General features: G+C 53.0%; 6 protein-coding genes across 8 annotated transcripts in view; 1 reads left to right on the plus strand and 5 right to left on the minus strand.

Annotated features, from left to right (window-relative positions):
* The window catches only part of LOC127607513 (GATA-binding factor 2-like), a 142,216-nt gene that overhangs the window by 88,425 nt on the left and 33,310 nt on the right, over positions 1-20,481 (plus strand). The gene's annotated exons all lie outside the window — the stretch shown is intronic.
* On the minus strand, positions 885-2,495 carry LOC127607532 (mitochondrial intermembrane space import and assembly protein 40-like). Its single transcript, XM_052075926.1, has 3 exons — positions 2,318-2,495; positions 1,947-2,045; positions 885-1,792 (listed from the first exon to the last, which is right to left on the minus strand). Exons 1-3 carry the CDS (start codon positions 2,337-2,339, stop codon positions 1,461-1,463), a joined length of 453 nt encoding a protein of 150 aa, XP_051931886.1. The 5' UTR covers positions 2,340-2,495; the 3' UTR covers positions 885-1,460.
* Positions 3,024-7,509, minus strand: LOC127607519 (protein transport protein Sec61 subunit alpha-like 1). Its single transcript, XM_052075908.1, has 12 exons — positions 7,339-7,509; positions 6,510-6,577; positions 6,347-6,412; positions 6,172-6,250; positions 5,528-5,659; positions 5,326-5,435; positions 4,979-5,132; positions 4,735-4,895; positions 4,311-4,508; positions 4,047-4,238; positions 3,885-3,961; positions 3,024-3,812 (listed from the first exon to the last, which is right to left on the minus strand). Exons 1-12 carry the CDS (start codon positions 7,343-7,345, stop codon positions 3,626-3,628), a joined length of 1,431 nt encoding a protein of 476 aa, XP_051931868.1. The 5' UTR covers positions 7,346-7,509; the 3' UTR covers positions 3,024-3,625.
* LOC127607541 (cell death activator CIDE-3-like) lies at positions 8,525-10,195 on the minus strand. The gene is made up of 5 exons (XM_052075939.1): positions 10,123-10,195; positions 9,898-10,051; positions 9,584-9,733; positions 9,087-9,277; positions 8,525-8,815 (listed from the first exon to the last, which is right to left on the minus strand). Exons 1-5 carry the CDS (start codon positions 10,173-10,175, stop codon positions 8,638-8,640), a joined length of 726 nt encoding a protein of 241 aa, XP_051931899.1. The 5' UTR covers positions 10,176-10,195; the 3' UTR covers positions 8,525-8,637.
* On the minus strand, positions 12,600-13,733 carry LOC127607531 (urocortin-3-like). 2 transcript variants are annotated; one of them, XM_052075925.1, is made up of 2 exons: positions 13,607-13,733; positions 12,600-13,149 (listed from the first exon to the last, which is right to left on the minus strand). In XM_052075925.1, the coding sequence occupies exon 2, from the start codon at positions 13,137-13,139 to the stop codon at positions 12,666-12,668; it is 474 nt and encodes a 157-aa protein (XP_051931885.1). In that variant the 5' UTR covers positions 13,140-13,149; positions 13,607-13,733; the 3' UTR covers positions 12,600-12,665. The 2 variants fall into 2 exon arrangements, with proteins under 2 accessions (XP_051931885.1, XP_051931884.1); XM_052075924.1 differs by lacking the exon at positions 13,607-13,733 and adding an exon at positions 13,303-13,403.
* LOC127607518 (cytochrome b-c1 complex subunit 1, mitochondrial-like) lies at positions 15,097-20,318 on the minus strand. The gene is made up of 13 exons (XM_052075907.1): positions 20,165-20,318; positions 19,252-19,392; positions 19,065-19,151; positions 18,718-18,847; positions 18,174-18,372; positions 17,311-17,390; positions 17,116-17,231; positions 16,705-16,848; positions 15,768-15,928; positions 15,603-15,688; positions 15,428-15,516; positions 15,276-15,351; positions 15,097-15,191 (listed from the first exon to the last, which is right to left on the minus strand). The coding sequence occupies exons 1-13, from the start codon at positions 20,225-20,227 to the stop codon at positions 15,127-15,129; spliced, it is 1,437 nt and encodes a 478-aa protein (XP_051931867.1). The 5' UTR covers positions 20,228-20,318; the 3' UTR covers positions 15,097-15,126.

The following is a 20,481-nucleotide window of genomic DNA, read 5'->3' on the forward strand; positions in this document are numbered from 1 at the left end:
GAGTAACGGAGCTACCTTATTTTGGCGTTATTTTCGAGAACCTCCGAAGGGGCGGGGCGGGTTGCCGACGTCGACCGGCTGCGTCCCGCGCCAAATCAAGGCGTCCAAAGAGCACGCGAGCAACACGGCCCGGCGTCCTTGGCTCATTCTTCCTCGGGCGTCCACCGAACGGAGCTGCGAGAGTTTCTTGGGGGTGTCTTCTCGATCGCCTTTGACGTCGCGGCTTGGAAACGCGCTTCGTCGTCAGTTGCGTCGCCCCGCGCGTCATTCGAACCGCAAGGTAGAAAGTTCGGGTCAGGCGCCCCCCTCCCCCCCCCCACCACCTTTCAAACTAAAATGAAAACTTATTTGTATTCTTTGTTTTTTGACTTTGTGCTTTCTGCTGACTTTGGATACAGCGGGGGTCGGTTTAAAGTGCTCGAGAAATACACTTGAGTAGTGAGCAGGTGACTTCGAATTGACCTACAGATCGCAGCCGGACATAAAACGCCGTCGCGTTCGGGATATTTCGGCGCACGGAAAATGCAGACGTTGCATTGCGAAGCATACCCGCAGTCGCCGGTGAGCGGTTCTCTCGGTGGAGCAACGAACGCAAAGCACAGCGGACGTCCTCCGCGGCCCCACCGCGAGCGAGCGTCGCCCTCGTCGTATCTTAGCGCCCGCAATGAAACGTCTCCTTGGACGACGCTCGCTCGGCGTGACAAATCTCAGTTTCGCGGCGCAGCGCGGCAACGGTTGTCGTGGAGACGTGGTCACGTGACGCCCCAGTCGGCTGACGCTCGGAAGCGTTCGTGCATGTGCCGTTGCAATACGTGGGGGCGACGAAAGCAGTCCCGGACGCGTGTCCTGGGACGGCCGACGAAAAAAAAATAAACAAGTTGAGCTTCCACAAACGCGTGTTTATTCTTCACGAAATAAAAATCCACAACTAAAGGAAAAAAAAGTGTACTACGGATGTTGGAGCAAAAAGTGACGAGCTAGCACATCGAAGCCAAGAGTCGCCACCGTGTGGCGAGTTCCCGTACTACAACATTGTGGACTGCTCGACTCAACAAGTTGATTGATCCGCAAGTGAAATCAAGACATGCCATTGAGCTTTTCGCGTCAACGCCTTCACGGAAAGTCGATGAAAAAGCGCAAAGCTGCGGCGGGCAAGCAAAGGAGAGGAGAGCAGATTTATTCTTTTGGAAAGTTTGGAAGGCTTTTTTTCTGATGAGAGCATGTTTTGTTGTGGCGGCTGTTTTTTGAACCGATGGCCGCAGTGCACGGACGGACGGGACCTTCCATCGATCACCACCACGCTTCAAGTTCATCTTCTGGTGCTGCCCACGAAAGCCACCGCAGTACAGGCGGGCCTTCTTTGGTTGCTCAACTGTCAAGAGGGCAGCAATCGACGCAACAAAGCGTTGCGCGGGGCTTGCGCGCAAAGACTGAAGAGCCAGGGGATTTGACTTTTGATTTTAGCTGGCCGTCCGGTTGCCTGCCGGTGAGTCGGCTGGACCGGCGACCGCCTGAGGCGTTAAGGGCGGGTCCTCGGCCGAGTCGGGGGCAGAGTTGGCCTCCGGACGATCAGAGTTTTGGTGGTCTTCCTCCTGAGGATAGAGCTCCGGGTACCTCTGCATGCACTCCTGCATGTTCCGGAAGTGCTGGATGCACTCGGAGCCCTTCACCTCCTCCTGACTGGAGTGAAAGCATGAGAAGGCCTCCTTGAACTGAGCGCCGCAAGGTCCGCTGGCCATGCCACCGAGGCACGGGCAGTTCCAATTGATGTCACCGTTGGGCAGGATGAGGCCTACACACACACACAGGCGTGTGAGGGTTTCGCTCATTTAAAATCAGCGTTCCATGACACGACTAAAGACTGACGACACGGCTTATCTAAATATGGATCATTTTGACAGCCACGGGAAGTGGCCTAACTGAAGACCTCAGCGCTCTGGACCAACCTTGCTCCTCATACGGATCATGTGGATCGTCTGCAATCAGCTCGGCGTTGCTAGGGGCGTCATGGTCCTCCTTGGTCACCAAAATAATCCGATCTTTACCTGGAAACACAACGCCGAACGATTCGGCATTTCTGTCACTACTAATTGGGTTGAGATAACGGAACGTGTGCCACACCAGATCATGGCGTGCAAACGGCACCCAAACACCGCACTCCCAATCCAGACAGATTCTAGTGAGAGGATGAACCCAGTCAAGCAGTAAATCGGTGAGAGAGTCGGGTGGCAGTGGAACGTTAGCTTAGCATGACAGTCGCACGGTGGCATAGTACACGCGCGCGCGCTCAGATGAATAAACGTTCTTAAGTTTTTACCTTCTTGCCTGCAGTAAGACATGTCTGCTACTCTTGGCGTCCGTCCGCCGAGGTGAAAGACTCAACAAAGGGCAAGATTTCATCTGACTGCCGGGTCTGAATGGATCGCCAGTCAAGCCTCGCCGCCACAGCGCTCGGCTTCTCCACCTGAGCCGCTCGAGAAGCGGCGCGGGATGATGACGTCACACGACCGGCGTGACCTCTTCCATCCTGTACTTTGCCTTTTGCTTGCTCATCTATCGACAAAAATAAAGAGTTACGAATTTATCGATTACTAGTCGGTGTTTTCGTCACGTACATTCGACTAGTTTGACATACGCACTTTGCAAATTGCAAGCAACGGCATTTTCATGGACGCCCCCGCTTAATGCCGGCGCACATCCCGCGCGTGTCTGACAGCGCCGTTCGCTCGTAAGAGTGCGGGTACTCGACTGGCCCCAGGTTCCGAGCGGAATAAAACTGCCACTTTCAGAGTCGCTCGAAAGGAAGACAGTTCAAAACTGACATGCTGTCAAGAAAACTTTCAATGAAGGCAAAACATTTCCAATTGTTGGAAAAAAAACTTTTAATAACAGTTATGCCTGTTACATAATAGTAAAAACCAAAATGAACCCCCGCTTTGCATCCATATCAAACCGACCGTCTTTACTGACCCACCGTGCAGTTTTGTGCAGTGATTCAGTCCGGGAATGAAAGAGCAAGACAGTTCAGACGATCAACTTTACTTTACCAGCCAGAGGTTTGGACAAACGTACTCTTGTCCTACCTTTAGAAGAGAGGACCAGAGTGAATTGAGAATACAAACGTCAAGGGTAAATGTGAGCAACGTGCCCAGCTAACAGAAAGAAGACAATTTTGTTCATACTCGTCACATCTCGCTCACAACTCCCCCATCAAATGACTGACATGGCTTTCCTTGAGACATGACTAATGCCTGGAATTCATGTCTTGTCATAGTGTTCTTTGTGGAAAAAATGCCCAAGGTGAGTCTAAGACAGCACAGCACACACGCGCGCTCGCACACGCATTGAGGGATTCTTCCGCTGATGAAAACAGTTGGTGGGCCAGTGAAACCCTCCGTGATGGTAAAAGGCGTAAAAGAAATGGACTGGCGACAAGACCAAGTTCAAAGCGGGGAAAAAACAAAACGGGTCTCTTGACAATGCCTGAGAGACAAAAGGTGTCAAATAATTAATCCCCGATTGCAAAATGAACTGATAGTGCAAACTGCCCCCCCCCAAAAAAAAAGACGGAACGCACAAGAGTGACACGGTATGGAGGTGCTGCACATGGTCGACGTGGCATGTTCTAGAAAAGCAGCGCGCCCATGCTCCCCACTTCGCTCTGCTCTTTGACAAAGATCTCAAAGTACTGGTAGATGATGGTCACAGCCAAGAGGATTCCCGTGCCGGAGCCGATGGCGCCCAGGAAGTCGGCCATGACAGAGAGGCCTCCTATACAAAGGCCCCCAAAGGCAGCAGCGGTGGGGATGTATCTGCAAACGGGGAAAGGAAACTTCAACCGATGCCGTTCGGTTCAGGAGAAAGATCCGTTTCGGGATCCGGACCTGTTCAGCTCGTGCACCATGGAGGTCTCTCGGTGTCCTCTCATCACCATCTGCTGCTCTTTCAGCTGCTTCGCCACCTGACGCCCGCCCGACAAACGAGAGCGAACGTGAAAGCCAGCCCTGGGTCAAAGGTCAAGTCCCGCGCACGCCCCGAAGACACACATCTTTGGCAGAGGATCCCGAGACTTCGATCCAGGTCTTGGAGAAGAAGGCGCAGGAGCCGAGCATGAAGACAATGTAGATGACGGCGTGGACCGGGTCGTCCAGCACGGAACCGAAGGACTCCGGAGGCGACAGGTAGTAGCACAGGCCGCCGACCGGGTAGGCTCGAGCCGGCCCGCCGGTCGACGTATCCTGACAAGAGAAGCCAATTGGAGGCGGGGCAAGGGGGTGCTTCAAGACGTTGGCCCCGGCCCCCCCACTTACAGACCACGTTCCCAGGAGGTTCACCAGGAAGTTGCCACTGAAGCGCGTCGACAGCATTTGGGAGATGACGTAGAGGTTGGAGACCAAGGCCGACTGCAGGATGATGGGGATGTTGGAGGTGTAGAACAGTTTGATGGGGTAGGTGTTGTATTGGCCGCGGTAACGGGCCGACTTGATGGGGAGGTCCACCCGGAAGCCCTGAGACGGAGGTTCAGCAGGCACACATTACACCCGCACATTGGCAGAACTTGACGAGAGGCTTCTGAAGAAACTCCATCTTCAGCCGCAAAAGCGCAATACTGGCTTTCAACTGTGTCGCATCCCCCCCCCCCCCCCCCCCCGACAGCGTGCGTGCGGGGCAAACCTCTTTGACAAAAAGATTCGAGCGGAGCGAAGCCCGACGGCATTACGGTTGCGCGCTTACCTGGAAGTATATGACCACCGCAAACACAAAGACCGTGGCGATGAGGTTCATGAGGTTGGGCAGGTTTTGCCGGTAGAAGGCTTCTCGCAGGGCGCGCACCTTGTCCGTGCGAGTGGCCAACAGATGGAAGAGCGCGATGATGGCGCCCTCAAACTCGGTACCTGCGCAAACCGGAGGAGGAGGAGGGCTGGAGTTGCGCCCCGGCGCTCGCATTTCAACCTCCGTGCGGGAGCGGCGGCCAGACCTCGCCCGGTGTTGACGGTGGTGGGGCTGAAAGCCTTCCAGACGATGGTCTCGCAAATGTTGGTGGCGATGAAAAGAGAGATGCCGGAGCCCAGGCCGTAGCCTTTCTGGAGAAGCTCGTCCAGCAGCAGAACGATCAGACCTGCGACGAAGAGCTGAACAAACCCAGACGCTTTCAGCAAACGCCGACCGCTCGCTCATCGGCGGCCTTCGCGTGTCAACAAGTCAATACGGAGCAAACTTGGTTGGGGATTGTTGTTGTTTTTTTTTTTTTAACTCGCACTTGCTCCAAGCAGCAGCCCCAACTGACGTAACGTTCAAGCAGTGGCGAGCGCGACTCCTTTTCACCTGGATGATGATGAGTAAGCAGATTCCAGCACCCATCTCTGAAGGGTCCCCATACATGCCAGTCATGACGTACACGATGGCCTGCCCGATGGTGATGATCATGCCAAACACTGCCACAACGCAGAGGATTGTTGCTCACGACAAATTGACCGGCAGCAAAAAACTAGCTCTTTGGAGGTGCGAGAGGGGGGGGGGCACGTACATTTCTGGGCACCATTGAAGAGAGCGCGGTCCTTGGGAGTATCTCCCACCTCAATGATCTTGGCGCCGGCAAGGAGCTGCATGATGAGGCCTGAGGTGACGATGGGCGAGATACCCAGCTCCATCAGAGTACCTGAAGACGCAAACACAGTCAGCACGCCAGAGCCGCGGGAACACGAGCTCACCCCCGACGCAGACGGCCTTCGACACCACCGCGCCTGATAGTGAGACCGTCACAACCGAGAACAAGCAAACAAGTCGGCGCTCTCGAATGTGTGACCCAGTTCGTCTTTTTGTATCGCGCTTGCTCTCATTCGGGTGGTGGTGAATCTATGCTAGCTGATTTGGGAGGGAGAGACGGCGCATAACATGGACTGGTTGCCAAGCAATTGCCGGGACCCACTTTGACAAACAAGTAAGTACACGCACACACACACACACACACACACACACACACACACACACACACACACACATGCACGTACACACACACACAATGGCACCATGGGACAATTTGGCGTCTCCAATGGACCTCAAAAGCTTTTGAAAACGTTTAGGGCACGGGAGGAAGCCGTAGAACTCGGAGTAAAACACTCGCTGTGCCGCCCAATGACAAAAATCTAAGCACATGTTTCGTGCAAGCACCTCTGTTGGAAGCCAGAATGACTCGCATCCAGTAGAAGGGATCTGCCGAATCCGACGACATGATGCCAAAGAGAGGAATCTAATTTGAAGAAAGAATCAACGTTAAGCTGCCACGTCCAACACAAAGAGCCTCAAAAGACACATTTACACATCAGAGAGCCCTCAAGAAACTAACCTGGCAGCACACCAGGAAGATGAAGAGCGTGATGGCTGTCCATAGTACTTTTTCTCGAAACTGAATCTGTGAGGTACATTTTTAAAAATAGCAAAAAAATGATCCGCGATACTCCTGATCGTATGCGATGAGCAAACGCGCTACATATCGACGACCGACTTACCTTTCTTTCTGGTTTCTGAATTTCTGGTAAGACCGCACAGAACGGCTTGATGACCTCCAAAAATTTAACTGCAAAAGAATAACAACACGGTATGTTTTAAACAATCACAGCGAAATCCGTATTCGCTTCGTTTCGTTCCAGCGAGACCTGCCGTGCATGCTACGTCATCACTCAGCCAGCAGTTGCCACACAAACCAAACGTGAGCGTCTGTTTAGCTAGCAGATGCTACGGGAGTTGCGTTGTTCCCTTTTTTTATTGCTGCCGGAATAAGAAACGGTGATTCAAAACACGGGTTCAACAACACAAATCAACAGCGTATCGTTGGCGAGACCCGATCATCTTCCTGCCAACTCCCACCGAAACAGACTTTGACAGCCATTGAATGTTCTCATCACATCACTTTCAGGTGGCTCGTAGACAAATGGGTTTTGTTAAAGAAAAAGGCGAGAAAATGATCTCCTATTCAATACAATCTGAACGTTGCCAAGCCTTTAGCGTGTAGCTAGCTAGCATCCAATCACAAACAGAAAGCGCAAATGACTTCAAAGCAGCAAACTCTAGCGTCGGATAATGGCGGTGATGTTCGGAATGGCTCCGGTTCGTGACGCGACGTTTCACTTCTTCAACACCTTAATGTAGATCTAAGTAAAAACTTGACAATTCGCTCTGGCGTTAGCTAGCTCGACTTGCTACCTCCAGAGCCTTGGTTAGCCAATTAGCATGCCGTCCATCCGCTTCACGTTTTCAAAAAAAGAGAACAACCGCAGCCAATCGTCCATGCCGAACAGCCGTCAACATTTGTGTGGAATTGCAAGAATCCGCACGTACTTCCCATGGTATCCTTGGGCCGACTCCGCCGACTGAATGTTACCAGTTGTCGTGTTGCTTAGAGTCAGTGTGGCTCCATCCAGCAGCTCGTTGAGAAAAGAGCGAGCGAGAGAGACACGTCACCACACCAGCCGCTAAAACACACGTCACTTCTTTGGCTGGGACGCGGACGACTAGCGTGTATGTCGGAGAGGATGGGGGGGGGGGTTGGCGCCGGGATCACATTATACAGACTGACAAATTGCATCTTCGGCCATTCGTGCATCTGAAACGTACAAACGAGTGATTTGTTACATTTTGCGGATTTGCGACGAGGATGTCGCCGCGTCTTAAGAGGGCGCACTACACAAGCATGCGCTCAAAACCCATCCCGAGTGGTGCGCGAAGAAGACTCTTGCTGATAAACGCTGTGCAACCTACTTCCGCATCGGGCAAAACGTGTTAAAATTGTCTTCGTAGGGATTTTAAACGTCTCCAGTGACAGTGAACATGCATCCATTTTCGGATCCGCTTTATCCTCACAGGGGTCGGGCGAGAGCCCCTCCTAGCCGGCGTCACCGGGCCGCCCTGAATGTGAAAAAAATAAAATCTTATTTCGCAAACACACCAGTTCACCCACGAGGGCATACTTCTTGGCTCATAAATCAGGTTTCCCACCCAGAAATCTCGCCATCGGTTATATTTGACATTTACGGTCCAAATTGCAATTCGTGAAATACATTTGCTTTCTGACGGTATAAACCGAACGTCCAGCACAGAGCACAAATCCTTCGTGATCACCTTTCATGCTTGCTCCCCTTGATAAGAACGAAGTAGATTGTAACGAGTTGAGACTTCGATCTTGACTTTCCACATCAATTCGCCAACAAACCGCGCGCCCAGAACCCGAATAGCATTTACCTGGTGAATTTGACGCCCGATTTGAACAGAGTCGTGAAAAAGAACGGCATCAAACACGGGCGGCAATGATTTAATTGCGCCACTAGATGGCGGCATACCACCGGTGGTTTTGAAAGCCCGCTTCCTCGTTTGTCAAAGTCTCGTAGATTTCAGTCTTTCATGCTAAATGTTTCGTACTTTATAACCCGCTTCGTTTAATCTGATACACTTCACTTTCCACCCACTCGACGGCAGGCTGCACTTTGCCATACAGAAGCTTGACACGTGAAGAAAAGGGGGGCAAGGATGACTAAAAATACTCTGCTTTATTTGTTCATCTCCAGTGCATTACATTCGACATCCAAGAAGAGCATGCGGTTTCAGCAGCAAAGGTTAACATCAACTCTGTCGTACAGTCCGTCAGTAGGTTGCCCGACGCAGCAGAAAGCTCTGCAGCCGACCCATCGGGCTCTCGCGATGCAGAAGCAGTCCCTCCTCGGTGCTCTCCTCCTCCAGGAGCTGCTCCATGTACCAGGAGGAGCCCAGCAGGATGTGGCCAGTGGCCTGCATGGATAAGGCGGTCCAGCGCAAAGCCTCCCTGAAAGCACCGCACAAACCACGCGGGACATTATTCACACCGGCGGAAGCGCTCGATTCGACGCACCGATGTCATCCTCTCCCCAAAAGGTCTATGCGAGAGTGGAGCACCAGCAACTCTTTGGAGATGACAAAATTCATCTCAGAAGAAAAAAAAAAAATTTTTTTTTGACCCACACGCAGGCTCTCGCTCATCATGCGTGCCGCGGAAGCAATGCAAGAGGTCGGCAGAGAAAAAAAGGAGCCGTTGCAGCAGGACGTCGGACACTCACTTCAACATCTTTTTGGCCTCAGAACAGCGCACTTCGTAGGACAGCGAGTAGACGCCGTACAGTGTCGCCTTGACATTCAAGCAGCCGATGAAATCACTGGGGTGGCTTTTGTACAGGTCAAAGGTCAGCTTGGCCACATCCATCCGGCGCTGTGGCCTGCGATTGCTGAGCTCGTCTCTGGAGGGGGCGCTCTGGAAAAAACGCAGGCAGGTCAAAAGGGTCGCGGAAATTTGCTGTCGCTTTTGCAAAGGCCAGACCGCCAAAACGGACTTGGGAGACGCTCGTGGGGGCTGCCGCACACCACGCGATGCTTCCGTATCTGACTAGGATATGACCGTTGCCCCCCCCCCCCAAAAAAAAGCGTTGAGGCACACAGATAGCAAGGAAGCAGACTGGTCTTTCTCCCAACACGTTTACCGACAGATGTCAACTCTGCTTCCAAACATCAAGCGATGGACAGGTCTGATCTGCAGCACCCCCTAGTGGGCAATATGTACCTGAAGCGGGGTCCACTTCTGCCCTTCCTCCAGCACCATGAGGACAGTGTTGTCAGGCAGCGTCGTGAAGAACTCCTCCGTGTCCACACCCGTGCCGTCTTCCTCCAGGACCAGGCCGCTGGCACACGGCACGTTTAACGAGTCGCCGACCTACACGGGGCACAAACGGACCCATTCATTGGGAACCGTGTCTGCAGCCCATCGAGTCAGGAAGCGGATCCGTTACGACGTTTTTGCTTTCAGCGGAGGCACGTCCAGCGCTGAATTAAAGGAGTGCCGGGCCACCCGATTCGAGGTCTTCCCTCTGCTCGCACCTTGTTAATCAGGTCTTCCAACGCATCCGCCATGACGCCCTTCTTCAAACTGCGGTCGGCATTCGTCACTCGGAATGGTTTTGGCCGAGACGCTCGCCTTGACAGAAGCTGCTGGGTCACGGATGCGCTGGCTGACATGCTGGCAGTCACGCACCTGATGGGGGAGGGGAGAGGGGAGGGGAGGGTGGTGATGGTGCCTTTTCCTCTCGGGGCGCCTCATCTTACTTGGAGAAGGATGACAGGGTCAAGAGGTCAAGAGACTTGCGAGCATAATCCATCACTGGAGCGACAACTCCACAACCTGTTGAGTGGACAAACACGGCGCTTCAAAGTTGGCTCACGTTGAAAATAAAAAGAAATGCACACCGTTCACTCGTCATGCAAACATGTCAGGAAAAAGTAAGGAGACTTACGGGCAAAAAAAAGCTGCAACGGCTCTTCCCAACGACTGCTCCAAAATAATCCTTGCGATGGTCGCCGCAATCTTCCCGTGCCAAGTTGAGCCTCAGCGAAAATGCGCACTCTCCCTTCTCCAGACGACTGAATCACCGTGGCAACAGCTGGCAAGTGAACCTTGTACAGTGAAGCAAGTCAAATGCCATTGCGCAAAAGTATATGCCCCGCCCACTCCCCCCTCAAAGTCCTGGAGTGACACCAAGTCAAAGTGGATAAAAGTTCAGCAAATTTCCTCTGTTGGAATGTATATGGGGCGTCGTCAGAAAACATGACAATCCTAACACAGCAGCAAAGAAAACAACTGCAGACATTTGTTTCAAAATAAAAAAAAATGTTGGTGCATGAGAGATGACATTTTGACTTGACGGGAGACGATCCATAAAAATGATCATGTGGCTGAATTTCAAATACTTTTTTTGTGCCGTTGGCTCTTGTGTTAAAAAGTGAGAAATAGTTTATTTCGTCAAAGCCACCCTCCCCATCAGAAAAAAACGGCTTCATATCAGCTCAAAACCAGCAACTGAACAGGCAATTTTTAGAGACATTACGGTATTACGGTAACATTAATTACGGTACCATACATATATGTAAAAAGATGTTGACATTTTGTTTCTTGGTAGCCAATAATGTTTTTGTCTCACCCCCCCCCCCCTTCCTTTTACCTTTTGGGTAGGATGCTAACTAAGCTAAAAGCTATGATGGCCAGTCCCTCCCACCCCCTCCAGCCCGCCCTGACAGCACTTGGTAGCTCCTTCAGCCAGAGACTGTTACACCCGCGCTGCAAGAAGGAGAGATACCGACGCTCGTTCCTACCGACTGCTGTCAGGCTGATGAATAAAAAATAACAATCATAATAATAATAATAATTAAATGATGTGAAGGAAAATTGTAAATAGTACTGCGATTTATCCATTTTGTGTTCATATTGCATTTAATTGAAAGATGTTTTTTTCTCTTCTTTCTACATACATTCTTGCTGCTGGAGGCTGTAAATTTCCCCAGTGTGGGACGAATAAAGGATATCTTACTGAAATTAAAACCAACCATGTGGTGTAACCACACACACAAAAAAAAAACTAAACACTTGGGCTCAGTGATCTTAAGTCCGATATAATCAGAAAGTCTTACTTGGGCTAAGAGTAACCAAATGATTTGGAGGATCCATCATTTGCAAAATGTCAAGCTTTTACGGAAATACTTGATCGGCAGCAAGCAAGAAGATTTTTTTTAACACCATCAGAAGCGCGTTCACAGCTTACATGCGAAAATGCGACAAACTAGACGAGCACTGCGGGACTGTTGCTTGAACGTATTCGAAAACCTTAAAACCGAAAACATTAAAAGACACTAGAGCGATCCAGGAATTATGTGTATTAAGAAGGAAAACAAAGTCAGACTTACGTGTCAGTTGGATCCTCGCCCGAGTTGCCGATGCGCGCGTGGCTCTTCGTTGAACACACCTGGCTCGCGTTTCTGAGTGATTGCGGTGCGTCGCTGTCACTTGCGGTTATAACCGGAAGTCGTTAATTGATTTCGCATTATCGCGATTTGCTCGCTGCGTCTTCGGTTATTGACACAAACCGCCGTGTGAATAGCAAACGACTAATTGAGCGTGAGCTAATAATAAGAAATGAGATTTGAGGTCCGTGATTTGCGCCGTTTGCTGCTCACGAGAGGTGGGGAGGGGGGGCGGATCCTCTCCCAGTCGTCTTCGGGCAGTGGGCCCGATCCGCCCTTTGAACCGGTCGCCTACCAATCGCAGGCAACACACAGCCACCCGACATTCGTTCGCACTCTCAATCGCACAATTTCGAGCACTGGTGTCAAAGTCGAGGCCCGCGGGCCAGATCTGGGCCACCACATCATTTTAGGCGGCCCGCAAAAAGCAAATCAACTTTTCAACAAATGCTTGCTGGAATTTCAAATTGTCATATGTAATTCATAAGAACAACGTTTGAACAAGCCATTATTCTTGACTTCTGATTTCACATCTAGTTATCCGCCAATGTGTTGCGTACGTGATTCAACATGTATATGGTATCTCCCACTCGCACGATTTCTATTTGACGGAAGGAAATGAATACGACTTGAGCAAAAACAAACAGAACCATCATGTTTAATTCCACAGGTTTCGTTTGAATTCGTGGCATGCAAAAAAAAAAAACACAAGGAAGAGAGTTTGAGGAGATGGACGTGGAACGATATGGACGAGACGGCGGCGCGCCTCTGTCCTCATCTACAAGTGCGCGCACGGGTTTCGCCGGTGATACGAGGAGAAAGGAAGACCCGACCGGGGTCAAGTCGTATCCGAGCTACTCACGCTGTCGGTGATGCAACGCCTTGAATGTTTGTTCTCCATCTGCCGCTTTCCTGCCTCCCCCCACCGCGTGCCGGCATGCTCGATTCTCCTTCCTCTTGCCGATGCGCGCCATCAGTTGCGCATTGGCCGCCGCTTTGGTCCTCAGGTCCTGGTTCTTGGCCAGGTCTATGAGGACGCTGAGGATACTGGTGGGCACATCGAGAGACAGGGCGAAGCGGGACGCCGGCTGGGCTCTCTTCGGAACCCGCCGCACAAGCGCGCGGTCCCCGGGGGGCGGACGCCAATTCGACATGCCGCCGCGGTTCGTGACGACCGAGGCGAGCGCGCTTCTCCTCGCGTCCTCCTCCAAGTCGGCGAGAGCGGCACCCGTCCTCGGAGCCGGGACCCCGCGAGCCAGCGGCGAGGTGGGGCACAGGCACAGGAACAGGAACAGGGACAGGCGCAAGCGCAAGCGCGCCGTCTTCATGCTGGCGGGTCTGTTGATGCAAATTCAAGGCAAGGCAACACAAGTCAATCCTCATTTTGAGGATAGTTTGAGTTAGGCAAAAAAAATAAAATAAAAACTCCTGCACAAGCAAATGACAATTGCAACAGGTCACAAGACATGAAAAATGATGAGCACAACTCACTCGGTGTCGCGACGGCGGATTGTCGGTGACTTGGAGAAACAAAAACAAGGCACCTCAACTTCCAGCGCTGGAAAGAATCTGGTTAGTTGACTAACCAACACCCCCCCCCACCGCCCCCGCCCCTAATCTAATTTCCTCCACCGTCATTGCGATGGCTTTCCCCCCCCGTCTAAAAATAACACGATGGCACTCATTTGGACGGTCGGCATAAAGAAGAAAAGCGCCGTTCTGCGAAATGGCGCACGTGCGCAAGCGAGTTGCGCAAGAGCGACACAGCGAACGGGATTAAACTGAGAAGACTGACCACAGAAATGAGGATCATCTTTTGCGTGCGTGGCCTCCAACATCCCTCGGGCCGTCCGCATTCACGTTCGGCGTTTCTCGCGCTGATGAGCGAGCGCTGCGTGTCGCTCCAATACGGAACCAGAGCGACTGACGACTCACGGGTCCCCAAATACCGTGAGGACATTTTAGCGACTTCACGAGGTTGACAGCAGCAGACGCTGAACGCAATTGTCGGTTCTTTTTTGTCGCTGCGGTGTGTTATTGTCGTTCGAAACTCATCTAAGAGGACTTACGGACTTTGTGAATTGAACTCCGCTTGTCGAGGTTCACCGTTTCCTGTTGTGTAACATTCCAGCGGTCGGATGATCACGCATTGGGGGCGCGCAGTCGGCGGCGGAGCGGCAAGAAGGAAAAACGACAAGGGAGCGCGGGGGGGGGGAAGTTCGGGCCGAGAACCGGAAGTACCTCCGGTGCATCTCATCAACCGGAGTGCTCCTCATCTCGCTAATGACTTGGAGTTCATAAACACAAAGACGACGGTCGGGCCCTCGGGGCTCTTGCGGCAAGAGGAGACATCAACAAACGCGTCTCGCATAGATGTCGGCCCTCCTCCGAAAAAAAAAAGGTTCACGATTCGTACGAGTGGGTCGCGCGGCTGTCACTGACACAGCGCGGAGAAGATTAGGCCACGATTCAAAGCGCATCATCCGGGCATCCAGTTTGGTCATGCGGATCTTCTTGATCTCTGAGGTTTTTCCACTGTAAAATGGGTTGCCTCGGTCCCATCAAGTTTGGGAAACGCTGAAAGAAGATGAGGGGCGGCCCGGTAGTCTAGTGGTTAGCACGTGGGCTTCACAGTGCAGAGGTACCGGGTTCGATTCCAGCTCCGGCCTCCCTGTGTGGAGTTTGCATGTTCTCCCCGGGCCTGCGTGGGTTTTCTCCGGGTGCTCCGGTTTCCTCCCACATTCCAAAAACATGCATGGCAGGCTGATTGGACGCTCTAAATTGTCCCTAGGTGTGAGTGTGAGTGCGAATGGTTGTTCGTCTCTGTGTGCCCTGCGATTGGCTGGCAACCGATTCAGGGTGTCCCCCCGCCTACTGCCCGAAGACAGCTGGGATAGGCTCCCCGCGACCCTAGTGAGGATCAAGCGGTTCAGAAAATGGATGGATGGATGGATGGATGGATGGATGAAAGAAGATGAGGTAACGTATCGTCCGTTTACCATTCCGGCTCGTCCACAATCGGTTGAGGCCAATCACGACACACACACGACGACCAAAGCGAAAGACTCGTTGTTTGACACTTTTATTTTCATCAGAACGAGAGCTTCCGTTATGTACAATAGAAGACAGAAAGGTTAAATAGACTCTTGCTCCAGCCGGGTTGGATTTCGGGCGCGGCGAGTCCCGATTTCAGTAGATGACTTCAAGACCCCTCAAAGTAGTTAGCCGCCACCCTCGCCGGCATGACAAGAGCGGGCGATCGCGAGGGTGCGGGCGGATGGACAACGGTCTGGGCGTGCTCGGACGGGAGGCGGCTCAAAACCTCAGCCAGTACATGGCGCTGCGCATTCTGTTGTAGTCGGGCAGCTGCTCAACGGGGCCTGGAGGAGCCGTGCGGGCAAAAAAAGTCAACGCACCTTCGCCGGCCATCCGTTTAGAAAGGGCAGTCGAAAAGGGGGACTCACCGACGGCCGCCACGGCGGGACACTTATCGTAGATGTACTTGGAGCAGACGTCGCGCACCATCTTGGGGGTCACGGCCTGAAAAAGATGCGGGCCAAGCGCGGTGGGCACAACGGGGCGGCATTTGCCCGGCAAAGGCGTCGGAGAGACTCACGTCGATGCGAGCGTCCCACTCGGCCAGGGGGATGCGCCGGCCGTAGTTGAGAACGTGCCTGCCGATGTCGTCGCAAATGGGCGTGGTTCCTGTCGCGAAACCAAACGCAGACTCGTGATTGCGACGAATTCGCTTCGGCGTCGCGGGGGAAGGGACGGACGGACGCGTTCCGTACCGTCCAGCTGTCCCACCATGGCGGCCTTCAGAGCATTCTTGCCTCTGGCCACATCGCTCTCGGTGACGGTGGTGCACAGATTCATCCTGCGCGAGGCACAAGGCGTTGGGCAACGGGTCAAAATGAAACGCGCGGTCGAGGCGACCGAGTGCCCCCGCTTCTCACCAGGCGTTCTGGGACCAGTGCATCATGTCGTCAATGTGGTGCCTGTCGGTAACAAAGTAAATGCCCAGCAGGCCCGTGTCACTGTAGGACGAGTGGAACGCCTGGAAGCTGTGACACAGGTTCTCCTCCACCGCCAGGCGGGCCAGACGGCTGCTCATGTTCTGCAAGTGAAGAAGAAGGAGTGGACGTGGCCAGATTGTGCCTGACAAGTTTCCTTTCCGGGGGCGGCCCGCTAGTCCAGTGGTTAGCACGTGGGCTTCACAGTGCAGAGGTACCGGGTTCGATTCCAGCTCCGGCCTCCCTGTGTGGAGTTTGCATGTTCTCCCCGGGCCTGCGTGGGTTTTCTCCGGGTGCTCCGGTTTCCTCCCACATTCCAAAAACATGCGTGGCAGGCTGATTGGACGCTCTAAATTGTCCCTAGGTGTGAGTGTGAGTGCGAATGGTTGTTCGTTTCTGTGTGCCCTGCGATTGGCTGGCAACCGATTCAGGGTGTCCCCCGCCTACTGCCCGGAGACAGCTGGGATAGGCTGCAGCACACCCCGCGACTCTAGTGAGGATCAAGCAGCTCGGAAGATGAATGAATGAATGTTTCCTTTCCCAAAAATAAATACATCAATTCAGCCGCTGGGGGGCGCCAAAGTAGAGAAATTGCAGCCAGCAACATGTTTTTCGCTAGCCGTTTTCATGCTACAGCCTTTTGAAATAGTGCCATCGAAATGGAGGACTTGATTAAAAAAGGAAGGGAACCCCCCCCCAAAACACTCTTACAAGGGTTCCTGTCATGTCGCTTGCTATTCTGGGTTTTTTTTTTGGTTGCTTTATTTTTGGGGGTTTGCAAACAATTTCACTGCAGGCGGTCCAGCGGCAGGCTTTGAGAGCGCCACTCAACAAACGCGGGCAAAGCTTCAACCATGTTTCAAGTACACGGGCGACTAACCTTTCCGCCGCCGCAGGTGAGGTCGTAGCTTCCGATGATGGCGTTGGCCACCATGAGAGGCACCGTGTCCGGGCTGGCAGCGCCGGCCCCCTCCACGGCGATGGCGACGTGCGCCAGGGGCAGAGCGTCGTCACGCATGCGGATCTGGGGAGAAGCGTCGCACGGGCATTTTGTCAAACTGGTTCCGACATCCATTTTCAACAGCGCTCATCCTGAACAGGGTCGCGGGGGGGTTGCCAGAGCCTCTCCCCGCTGGTTCGGGGCAGAAGGCAAGCTAGACCCAGAACTGCTCGCCAGTTAGCGGCGGGGCACCGACCGCGCCCTGTAAATCCCAGTCCGCGTTTTCCTGTCGGTTTTGCCAGTTTTCCAAACGGCGTCAAGTATCCTCGCAAAACTAGCGCGGCAGCTCACCTCGCTTCCGGTGAATCTGCAGGGCGGCAACACCGGAACGGCGTCTCCCTCATAGTCGAAGGACACGCCGCCGAAGTGAGAGCGGGCCAAAGCGAGCAGCTCCTGGTGGCTCACACCTGCATATTCAGCACATCACATGAAAGACGAAGATCTTTCCCAGATTAGCCTGCCTACGGTGGCGGGAAGAGGGCCAACCTCCGGCTGCAGCCAGAACCATGCGGGGAGCCTTGTAATGGCTGTCCATGTATTCCACCAGATCCTGGCGGCTGATGGTTCTGAGAAAAAGTCAAAGGACGCTTCTGAGAAACTTTACGGCGCAAACAAGCAAAAGCAAAGACAGCGGTACGATTTCAGTTGGGAGTGCCCCCCCCATCCATCCATCCATCATCTACCGCTTATCCGGGGCCGGGTCGCGGGGGCAACAGCTTTAGCAGGGAAGCCCAGACTTCCCTCTCCCTAGCTACTTCTTCCAGCTCTCCCCGGGGGATCCCGAGTCGTTCCCAGGCCAGCTGGGTGACATAGTCTCTCCAGCGTGTCCTGGGTCTTCCTCTGGGTCTCCTCCCGGTGGGACATGACCGGAACACCTCACCGGGGAGGCGCTCAGGAGGCATCCGAATCAGATGCCCAAGCCACCTCATCTGGCTCCTCTCGATGTGGAGGAGAAGCGGCTCGACTCTGAGCCCCTCCCGGATGACCGAGCTTCTCACCTTATCTCTAAGGGAGAGCCCGGACACCCTGCGGAGAAAACTCATTTCAGCCGCTTGTATCCGGGATCTCGTTCTTTCGGTCACGACCCATAGCTCGTAACCATAGGTGAGGGTTGGGACGTAGATGGACCGGTAAATTGAGAGCTTCGCCTTTTGGCTCAGCTCCTTCTTCACCACGACAGACCGATACAACGTCCGCATCACAGCAGACACTGCACCGATCCGCCTGTCGATCTCCCGCTCCCTCCTACCCCCACTCGTGAACAAGACCCCAAGATACTTGAACTCCTCCACTTGGGGTAAGATCTCCTCCCCGACCCGGAGGGGGCACTCCACCCTTTTTTTTTTTACCTTGCGGTGTTGGAGGGTCCCAGTACACTGTGGCCCAGCGCGGTACCCTGGAAAGCGGTGGCGTGCAGCAGGTCCAGACAAACTTCCTGCAGGTTGCTTTCCACTTCCTCCAGTTCGCGGAGGACCAGACCTCGCTGCTGCTCAATCTCCGCCTCGCTCAGAGAGCAGTTCTGCACCACCTCCGACAGCAGCTCGACGGCTGAGGACGCACAAGTACAAGGGTGCACCCGATTGCTTTGGTGATTTTTTTTTTTTTACTTTGTGCTGCAAACCAGAAAGCGAGCCAAATAATTATAAGAAGCTGATTTGAAATGCGGGAGTCCAGCCACAATCGCTATATTTTGAAATATGGACAGTGGAACGGACCGGGAGCGGAAGAATACCGGAAGCTACCACGAAAAAAAGCATATTCGTATTCCAAGGAGAAAATAAATCGCTGTCCAAGTACTTGTGGCTATTGGTAGCTCGCGCTTCAGGCTCGCGTTCTGCTTCGGAGGTTCTGCGCTACGGCAGCGCATGCGAGAAAGCTATGGAATTTTGCTACCTTGAGGCAGGTCTTTGGCCAAGGTCTTCATGTAGTATGCGGTGTGTTCCCGGGATGTGTAAGCACTCAAGTGAGCACCCAGAGAGTCCACCCGCTGCTCCAAGGCCGACTGGGGGTGCTTCTTGGTTCCCTGGAGAACAAGGACAAAAGGTGCCTGCTTTCAGCCGCGGTGAATTTTTCACTCGCTACAGGGTTGCGTTTCTGCAATGTTTCTGCAATGGCGGTGTAACACCCGCTGTGCTGCCCGAACTCATTCTTTGTGCGAGGAACGTCAAAGAATGGCAAATCCGGGACTCTCTGGAAGAACATCTGAAATGGTGTTGGCGCATCAAGCCGCGAGCGACTACCTTGAAAGCCATGTGCTCCAGGAAAAATCCTGTCCCGTTGGTCTTCTCACTTTCATAGCGGCTGCCGGCACTGATCCACAGTCCGACCTGAAACGAAGAAGATCCACGTAGATGTGGAGAAAGTGCGTGCCCATCACGAGCACAACGGCATCCACTCTTGCTGTGATTCCAATGATGGAGTCCTTACGGTGCATGTCGCGTGTCCCGTCTCTTCCGATGCGACCCTCAACCCGTTATCCAGGACGCTGAGACGCGTTTCAGGGGCTCCTAGCAGGCTTTGGGCATAACTGACTGAGGCCTGTCCACGCCGCAGAGACAAGAGGAGGGGCTGGAAGGGTCACATAGGATTCTTATCAAGAACACATCCATTGCTATTCAGAAATGTATGGGTGGGTGGGGCGTCTGACGTGATCGGGTGAAGGTTCCAAAAATACCAATAAATCCATCCAATGTAAGGATTATCTTACAAGAGAGCAGGCCGCATTTACTTAGGCAAAACCTGACACATGAGATCTTCTCTACATATGTAGCATTTTCCTGTGGCTTCGTGTTCTCGGCGCTGTGGGCGTCAGCGTTGCGTCAACCTGAACGTATATTAAGCATGAACTTGTCATGACGGGATCGACAATAAAACCTCGATCTGAAACAAAATACACAATGCGGACCTTCCGTTACTATGGCGACGGGCCAATAACTCGTCATGGGACACGTCGATTGCCGATGGAAGCGAACATTCAATTCTTTGGTCAAAGTCACCGTACTTGCTCGCTCGCTCCTATTTCAGAAGCTAAGCCATGCTAGGAGGGCAAATTGGAACGTCGCAATTTCGGCAAGCGTCGACGACGAGAAAATTCACCACAAGAAAATAAGAGAATGAATTCACTCACGCGACCTTCAACCCTCAACGAAATTATCGCCGGGAAAAGCCGGCGTCGCTATTCGTCACTTGACCTTGCTGTCAATCCAAGCCAGCCGATGCTAAAATGCTAACAGAAGTGACCGCTTGCGCAAAGATGCGCAAGTCTTCTTCGAGTACTTGTGAGTTCGCTTGAAGCGACTTCAGGCTTCTTCTTTGATGAGCTACGCGAAGGCAGACTTACACTGCGGGTTTGGGCGAGGACACGACCCACGGTGCTGCCGACTCGGCACACAGAAGCCGCCATTTCTCATTCCAGGTTAGAGAAGGGGGAGAAGAAGAAAACAACAGCTTCCGCTGTCCTCGCGCATTGGCTCTTCTTCGTTTGGGGGCTAATTTGTGTCATCCGCCTCAGGACTCTCTACCGCCGTTACGTGTACACAATGTGCTATTGAAGGTAAGAGCAATTAAACCACGACAAAATGAATCTCTGACCATGTTTTCGTAAATACAGCTTCTATTAATAAAGGTGTGAGTTTACAGATATCGTTTTTTTGCGGG

This window comes from Hippocampus zosterae, chromosome 9 (genome assembly GCF_025434085.1).
Source record: "Hippocampus zosterae strain Florida chromosome 9, ASM2543408v3, whole genome shotgun sequence".
NCBI classification, from domain to species: Eukaryota; Metazoa; Chordata; class Actinopteri; order Syngnathiformes; family Syngnathidae; genus Hippocampus; species Hippocampus zosterae.

What these genes read in the sequence shown, in the direction of transcription:
- LOC127607532 (XM_052075926.1), bottom strand. Translation starts at nt 2,339, where the DNA reads ATGTCTTACTGCAGGCAAGAAG. An exon ending in GTCTTACTGCAGGCAAGAAG is followed by an intron (nt 2,046 to 2,317) that starts GTAAAAACTTAA and finishes TTGTGTTTCCAG; the next exon opens with GTAAAGATCGGATTATTTTG. An exon ending in TGATCCGTATGAGGAGCAAG is followed by an intron (nt 1,793 to 1,946) that starts GTTGGTCCAGAG and finishes GTGTGTGTGTAG; the next exon opens with GCCTCATCCTGCCCAACGGT.
- LOC127607519 (XM_052075908.1), bottom strand. An exon ending in CATTCTGGCTTCCAACAGAG is followed by an intron (nt 5,660 to 6,171) that starts GTGCTTGCACGA and finishes TTGCGTCTTCAG; the next exon opens with GTACTCTGATGGAGCTGGGT. An exon ending in CTTCAATGGTGCCCAGAAAT is followed by an intron (nt 5,436 to 5,527) that starts GTACGTGCCCCC and finishes GCGTTGTGGCAG; the next exon opens with TGTTTGGCATGATCATCACC.
- LOC127607541 (XM_052075939.1), bottom strand. Translation starts at nt 10,175, where the DNA reads ATGGATTATGCTCGCAAGTCTCTTGACCTCTTGACCCTGTCATCCTTC. An exon ending in ACCCTGTCATCCTTCTCCAA is followed by an intron (nt 10,052 to 10,122) that starts GTAAGATGAGGC and finishes CTCCCCCATCAG; the next exon opens with GTGCGTGACTGCCAGCATGT. An exon ending in TGGAAGACCTGATTAACAAG is followed by an intron (nt 9,734 to 9,897) that starts GTGCGAGCAGAG and finishes TGCCCCGTGTAG; the next exon opens with GTCGGCGACTCGTTAAACGT.
- LOC127607531 (XM_052075925.1), bottom strand. Translation starts at nt 13,139, where the DNA reads ATGAAGACGGCGCGCTTGCGCTTGCGCCTGTCCCTGTTCCTGTTCCTG.
- LOC127607518 (XM_052075907.1), bottom strand. Translation starts at nt 20,227, where the DNA reads ATGGCGGCTTCTGTGTGCCGAGTCGGCAGCACCGTGGGTCGTGTCCTC. An exon ending in CGGGACACGCGACATGCACC is followed by an intron (nt 19,152 to 19,251) that starts GTAAGGACTCCA and finishes TCTTCGTTTCAG; the next exon opens with GTCGGACTGTGGATCAGTGC. An exon ending in TCCCGCCGTGGCGGCCGTCG is followed by an intron (nt 15,192 to 15,275) that starts GTGAGTCCCCCT and finishes CGGCTCCTCCAG; the next exon opens with GCCCCGTTGAGCAGCTGCCC.